At 34.9% G+C, this 8,037-nt stretch overlaps 1 protein-coding gene across 1 annotated transcript; it reads right to left on the reverse strand.

The window, feature by feature from the left end:
• Window positions 1-1,262: 1,262 nt before the first annotated feature.
• LOC149556510 (putative wall-associated receptor kinase-like 16) lies at window positions 1,263-3,868 on the reverse strand. The gene is made up of 3 exons (XM_089785880.1): window positions 2,866-3,868; window positions 2,734-2,787; window positions 1,263-2,639 (listed from the first exon to the last, which is right to left on the reverse strand). The coding sequence occupies exons 1-3, from the start codon at window positions 3,743-3,745 to the stop codon at window positions 1,432-1,434; spliced, it is 2,142 nt and encodes a 713-aa protein (XP_089642006.1). The 5' UTR covers window positions 3,746-3,868; the 3' UTR covers window positions 1,263-1,431.
• Window positions 3,869-8,037: the final 4,169 nt, after the last annotated feature.

An 8,037-nucleotide genomic window follows, 5' to 3' on the forward strand; every position in this document is an offset into this window, starting at 1 on the left:
AAATTAAAAGTTAAATGAATAGATCATAACATGAGCTAATGTGGAGATCACAATGAATAAATAGAAAAAGAAAAACAATAGTTAAAAGTGGAGATAACAACTAAATATCAAAACAAAAGTTAAAAGTGGAGGGAGATAAAAATTGGCTGGTAAATAATTAACAGGGAGGATTTTCAATTTTCCAACCAAACTAACAACTTTCCCGGCCAACTTGCAAATTTTCCATCAAAAATTTAATTTGTGGAAACAAAGTTCCCACAAATAGCCTATCGACTAAATAATGATGATGATTTCAATGTAAGTTATTTGTGTCAAACTAAACTATAAAATCAAATTAAAAACTAAGATGCTACATTACAAGTGAGATTAAGAAGCAAAAAATTAAACTAAAGAATTGGATTGATCTAATGTGAAAAATAATTAAGTCCTCAAATTTTTTTAAGAAATATAAACTAAAGAATTGGATTGATCTAATGTTCAAAAAAATTAACTCCTCAAAAAAATTAAACTAACTCTTATATACTAAGAAAGAAAAGATTTTGGATCTATGCATTGACCAAGTTAGAAATATTTTAAGATAGCAATTATAGATCATTTTTATTGGATCTCAAGGACAAAATGATGAATCACATTTATTGAATAAAATTATTAGATATAGGTGAGATAAAAAACATAGTCAAGGCACTAAGATTTTTTTGAATGAATAACTAGATAGGGTTGCTTAATAAATATTTTAGAATGAATAAATTTTTTTAAAATGAATTTATGATATTAATTGAGGTTATTTTTAAAATAGAAAATTGATTCTATAGCACTTTGATGAAATATTTTATTTTTCATTAAAAGTATTTATTTTACTTATAAAAAGTAAAGATTACAATAAAATAATAATAATAATGTGCTTCCCTCCCAAGAAAGAGCTCTTATTAGATAAAATGTTTTAACCAATCAAATCTCACAAAATTAATTATTAAAATATATTTTGATTAAAAATTAGCAACTCTACTCTTACTAAGAAAAAATCTATTAAGAATATTTTAAAAAATCTTATTTAATTAGTTTAAATATTAGTTATTAATAATTGAATTATTTTTCCTTTCATTTTAAAATGACATGACATTGGATAATTAAACAAAATAATAAAAGTTGAAATAAAATAACATTGTGAATAGCAAAAAAATCTTAAAGAAAATTTTAATTGTCTTAACTTTTAATATGGTCAAAAATTGAGAAGGGGGGATGAAATTGAGTTTACTTTAGACTTATAAATACTAATTCAAACCACTTCGTTAAAAAAAAACATATTGTAACTTACATAATAGAAGCATGGCGTTTACATCCTTAATTCCTATGCGTGGCAACTATCCTAAACCTCTACTCGCTTCTTCCTTCTTGTTTTCACCTAATGGAAATAACAAACTGAGACATATCTTATCTTCCCCATCTGGTGCCAATTCCAAGCCTTTCAATGCTAAACGACGAACTACACTGCTCTGGTATTGAATAGGCGGCCCTATTTCCATGGCTTCTTTCTTCCTCACCAACTATAAGCTCCTCTATTTCTTCTGGATCATTATTTACACACCCATTTGCTCTTTCGCCTCCTTTACTCCAAAGCAGTTCCTGAACCACCTCTTTCATCGAAGGTCTCTTCCCCCCTTCAACGCTAAGGCATTCCTTCGCCAGCGCCGCCACTCTTCTCATCGACTCCATGTTTCTACCTTCCCTCACATCAAGACAGGGATCTATGATTTCCCCCACACCCATCGTATTCACGGTGGAGATGAAATATATGGCCAGGTTGCCGTTGTTATCCATCCTTTCATACGACACAGGTCTCAGCCCCGTCAAAAGCTCTGCCAAAACAACTCCAAAGCTGTACACATCACTTTTCTCTGTAAGCTGAACTGTCTGAAAGTATTCAGGATCCAAATAACCCAGAGTTCCCTGCACAACTGTAGTAATGTGAGTTTGCCCCATCGGCACCAGTCGAGACACCCCAAAGTCTGCAACTTTTGGATTGTAATCACTACCCAGCAGAATGTTGGAAGATTTCACATCTCTGTGAACAATGGGTGTCGAGGCAGCAGAATGCAGATATGACAAAGCTTCTGCGGTTTCAGTAGCTATGCGCAGGCGCTGCTCCCATGGAATTTGCTGCTGTTTCTTCTTGTTGCCGTGCAGATGATCGAACAGTGATCCATTCGAGATGTACTCATAAACCAACAGAGGAACCGAGGTTTCCAGGCAACACCCCAGTAACTTCACCACGTTTCTGTGATTGATTTGGCTCAAAATGCAAACCTCGTTGATAAACTGATTGATTTGTTTGGAAACCACTTCCTTTGACCTCTTGATAGCCACAACAAGTCCGTTGGCGAAAGTGCCTTTATAAACGGTGCCGTACCCACCAGCTCCTAGGATCAAATTCTGAGAGAAGTTATTTGTGGCTTTCTCCATTTCCTTCAAAGAGAAGAGCTTCACCCTTTCTACTCCTCCTTGTGAAGAAATTAGTTTTTCTAATTGATCCCCTCCGTTCCTTTTGAAGTTCTCTTCCTTGTCGCGCTTGGATTTTCTTAGCTTCAAAATCCACAAGAGAATGCCGCCGCCGAGTAACAGAATTGGAGAAACAGAAACCCCTGCATTCCTCCAACGGAAAACTTTTACTGCAGGAAATGCAAACCAGACAAGGCAATATCATATACCGAATAATGAATGCCCAGAAATAGATACCTGCAATTATTGCCCAAGTTTTGGAGCAAGTGAAACCTGTGCATTTTTTGGTTTCTGGAGCAGGGGATTGAAAAGAATTAGAATAGTCTCAAATAAAAGAACGTGCGGAAAACATAAAATAACAATTTTTACCTGTACATCCAGTGCCGTTGGTGTAACCATCTCCGTCATAGCCAGGCGTGCAGCTGCAAATATAACCCCAAACCCTATTTTCACAATCCGCGTTTGGAGAACACTGGTACGAACTCTTGCTTTGAGCCGAGAAGCAGGTGTCATTTGGAATAGCCCAGCCTACCCTCAAACAAAAATCCGCAGCTGTCAACGATGTTGAATTGGAAATCGAGTCCCAGCTATCATTATAGACTATAGCAGAAGCCGAATCGCTGCAATTGTCCGATCCATAGTAAGAATAGAATCGTGCGGTGAGGCTAATTGTTGTGTAACCTCCTGGAACCCATTTTTGGCAATACCCATTCACTTTGAAGGGCATTTGTTTCCCATAGCGACTTGGAGTAGTATAATCACAGATAGATGTGCAGGAATCCAAATAAGACGTTTTCAGGGATGTATTGCCCCTATGCATCTGAAATTGACCATTTGTGTTACAGCCAACAGTAAAGAACATATTAAACGCAGAAATCCTGAAAGGCCCATCGTCATGAAGCTTGAAAGCTGTGGCTTTTGTAACGTTAGCCTCGTTCTTGCATGGAGAAAGATACGTGCTAGCGGCGTCAACTAGCATGTGGTTGGAAGAGACATGTTTGATTCTAACTTCCCCAGAAAGGGTTTGAATGTAGGGGATTTCAGGGTCAGAACTTGATTTTCGTTTGCAAACAATTTCGAAACCAGGCAAACCACAAGTGTTTTTGTGCAGTCGGAAGGGGTAAGGAAATGCCAGATCTCCGCATGTTTGAGGCCATGTGCATTTTTCTGCTTTGAGTGATAAAAGATGAGATGAAGCATAGACCAAAATCAGCCATGAACATATGATTGCAGGGGTCGAAATGAACATCTCCGTTAGGGAATCAGCCACGCCTAGAATGTTGTAATAAGCTATATTGATCTCCGCGGCTCTACATATATTTCTTTTGTGGATTCGAAGAATTGTTGGCACTTTGAAGACACAAAATTTTAATTGAAAAGTCGTCTTATTAACTATTACAGAAGAGCTAGTGTGTCATTCAATAAGTTTCAGTCAACACCATCGTTAGAATGCTGTCCACCTAAATTTGAGCGTCTCCGGCAATCCAAAAATTAATGAATGCATGTGAAAGTAAAAGTCGGAGGAGTCGGTATAGCAAGACTCGGCAAAGAAGCGACAATTACAGAGGAAGGTAGTCTTAAATATTTGCGTAGAAAGAAAGGCAGAATGATGCGAGTGTTTACGCTGAGTCTACAATCTGAGTTGGCCTAGTGGTGGAAAACTTGTACTCTTGAAAGAGAGGTCACAAGTTCAAATCTCACCGGGGGGTTAGGGTATGTGCGCCTCATTTGTAGCATCAAGCGCCTCTCGAAAAAGAGTACGAGGTAGTCCCATATCACTGTCACCATGCGTAAACCCAAAAACTATGGCATAGTGTCGTGGACTATAAAACCTCCTTTCCTTTCCTTTTTCCTTTTCCCCCCTTCCCTTTCTACAAGGCAAACATGTTACATGGACATTAAAAGTAGACTGAGTAGGTTTCAAGAGTCTAAGTCAATGTCTCCTTGACTCACTATCTTCCTCTTTTATCTTTTTCTATCTAATTCTTTGTGGACATCTTGGTAGATATGGTATACTAGCAATGGCATCTAGTGTGCAAATGGTATTAGGTATCATAGAGGTATGGGCGGTTGACTAAATATTTGTCCTTTTTTCTATCTTTCCATGGTATTATTTTAAAAATTATAATAGTGTAGTCTCTTAATTGGTACTACGAAATCTGCTTGACTTCTTAAACCAAGACAACCTTATAGATATAAAATTCTTTGTATCCGATAAACTATATAAGTATAGAATTTTGTTCTTGATCGTAGAAATTTAGAAGTTGTATTGCTTGAATACTTCCAGATAAAATCAAGAATTTTTCCCATTATAATAAAAATTTCATTAAGATCAACGTCTTCTTCCTATGGTTCTCCCTCCACATTCTGACAATTTATAGAGATGGAATTGGGATGTCTCTGTACAATTATTTAAACACCTATGGCTTAAAACATTTTATCTAATTACATTAAACATTTGATCTGCTAACTACCATTTCCACATCATCACCATTAAACACCCACATTTATGGAGATTTTCCACCAATGCATATGTTCGTATACTTTTTAAACAAATGGTAAAATTGACCACTTAGATCTAAAGAATTCATTCATTACCTATACATCTATACATACATTCGTCATCACCCATACACATCACAATAATTAAAGACATCTATCATACTTTATCATATTAAAACATGATTCTATGTATTTATATAAAGAAAATAAAGTTTAAAAAAAAGAGGATATAGAGAGAGAGACTCTAACTAGTATGATTTATTCTCAATACAAACCAATATCTAATAAATTGGGTGGTAATTAAATTCTAAGAATGTAAATGAAAAATCTACACACCATGGATCAGAGATAACAAAAATGGTAATAGAAGGGATAGTATAACAAAAGAGAGAAGAACAATGCAACTTGACCAATAATTGGAGATAGATATTTAATGTGCAAGAAAAATGGGAATCAAGAATGGGATGAATCTTTGGTGACAGGTAGCAAGCATGGTGCTGTGATCTATAAAATTGTTGAGTGTGACATTAATATGTTATTGGATTTATTTGTGAGGAGTTCTCAGCAACTTGTAATAATGGTCACTGTCCTTGGGGGTAGACAAAGAACTCAAAAGCACACTTTGCAGGCTATGAGTCTTTGGATGGAAAGAGGGATTAATATTATTGATTTCCCTTATTTGGCATCATGTCTTTCATGAAAATTGTACAACAAATAGTAAAACAAGATGATGGAAGAGAATGCTACAAAGCATGAGGGGATTTGTACGCAAGTCCCACTCATTATGAAATTACATAACCACAAATTGGAGGAAGGTCAAATCATTATTGAATACAACATAAAGAAACAAATCATTGAAAATTTGTGCATAACAAATATACTCAATTTAGTTACAAAGGAATTTGGAGGAATCTGAAAGAATAATGACACTCCTCTAACACTAAATGTATGTAAGCCCAAGGCTCTAGATCTCACCATGGTAGATTTACTAGGAACCACAAGGGTGTCTCTTTCTAGCTGGCCCCAAGATATCTATGAGCAATTTTTACATTATGCCAAGAAGAGCATAATATTGAATGTACTATCTGCTATTGTATATTTATTATGAAGATGAACTAGAGAACTTTACTGATAATGCCAAATTTGGCTTCACACCTGCCAATTGTATTTTGTGAAACAATTTCAGGACTCCCTACTATGTTTATTTTGAACATATGTTGTGATCAATGTAGTCCATGAGACATCTTTTTCAAACATTTTCTAAAATTCTCTGAGCACGCTCTTAGTAATGATGCATTTGGCATACATTGGTACAATTGCATTCCCTACCTACAAATCAAAATGAACTTCGTTATTACTAATGTTATAATGAATCTCATTGCCTTGATTGACCTCTAATAAGACTGGAAGAAGACTTATGAATGTCGTTGCAACGAGTTAGATCCTCGTCTTCATTGGAATGCATAACTATTGTCCTCCTCCCCTTCTATACATAACCTTCAATCATAGAGTTCTAGGACATCATATCTCTTTGAGAAGGAGACAGTGTGTGATCTCTATAAAATTGTAAGCCCATTCTTCAAATGATGGAAGTCAATTGTATCTTTTGTACAATTCTTTCTCAACGAATTTAAAAATGGATTTGTTTAGAAAATCACTAGTCTTTTGGTTTTGATCTCGTTCAAGTGAACATTGCAATGTTACAATAAAAAATTGGCTATTCTCTTCTTAAAATAATGGAAGCCAATAAAACCTTTCAAAATGAATTTATACTCAAAGATTTAGAGTTGAAAGTGGTGACATTGTGGAAATCGCCATACAATGTTGCCTAACATTCCTCCCAATTGTTAACCCCCTTCAATTAATGCCACCATTAATTTCAATTAATGGTTTTTCCCTGTCATATTTTGGTTATTGTAAGTTTACAATTTTTTTATTGACATTCCACATTTCTTCGGCATACCCATTGCACACTAGGTGAGATTGCTGAATTTTTTATGTCATAAGACAAATGCTCTTCTTCTTATCAAAGAATGCAATTTCTACAAATTACCCAATGGCCTCCACAATAGTTGAAGATATTGTTTTAGACTATCTATATCTCCAATCTTGCGTGTCAACTTAGGAGAGGTAGTTATGAGTCAGAATCCTTGAAGATGAGGAAGATGAGGAAGTGGGTAGTGATAAGATAATAGTCATCAATATAATTAAATTTAATAATAATCACTAATAATAGATAGATATGAAGAGTGTCTAGAAAGTTTGTGACTTGATAGTTGATGCAAAGGCATCCAAGGGTCAAGGCTATTGACTCATATGTGAGTTTTGGTCGAGATTTACTTCTTGGGGTCATAACTTTTAACTCGGATGTGGGTTTTGGCTGAAATTTTACAAACAATTGTGTGAGGAGGAGTTATTTGGATTGTTGATCGAGCTTAGCTCAATAGGTGGCCATTTTGACATTTTTTGGGGAGCCTAAAATCTCATCTTGACCTCTAAATTTGGCTTTTCATGATTTTTCTAGTTTTTTTAGAAAGCTATTTTTGTAATAAATCCAAAATCGTATTTTTTATTTCATTGACTAGTTGGAAATTCATCTTTCCTAAGTTGAGGGCATTTCTTGGGAAAAATATGGATTCGTAGGATGGGTTTTGGAAATTACCAAAAATGGAAAAATTTATTTTTCCCAAAAATCTACCAAATATGGTAATTTCAAAATTGTAATAAATAGTTGTTTTCTTTCATTATAGAGGCAAAGTAGAGTAGAGAAATTTTAATGAAGAATTATGGCATTCTGAAACTTCTGTGTTGTGTTATTTTCTAATTGATTCTTTGAAGAGTTGGGGGTTACACCAATAGTCCATGATTGTGTTTATGTTTCTCCTTTGTGATAAGGAAAGTGTTCTAAACGGTAATGATTGTTTGTTCAATTTTTCATTATGAAATAGTATGAACAATTAACCTTATATGAATCTAAGTGCCCATGTACATGTTATGAAGATAAGTGTTTCCTTTAATGTGACATGTATTTAATTTCCT

Source organism: Cupressus sempervirens, chromosome 5, assembly GCF_028749045.1.
Source record: "Cupressus sempervirens isolate cs-2001-9-10 chromosome 5, ASM2874904v1, whole genome shotgun sequence".
NCBI classification, from domain to species: domain Eukaryota; kingdom Viridiplantae; phylum Streptophyta; class Pinopsida; order Cupressales; family Cupressaceae; genus Cupressus; species Cupressus sempervirens.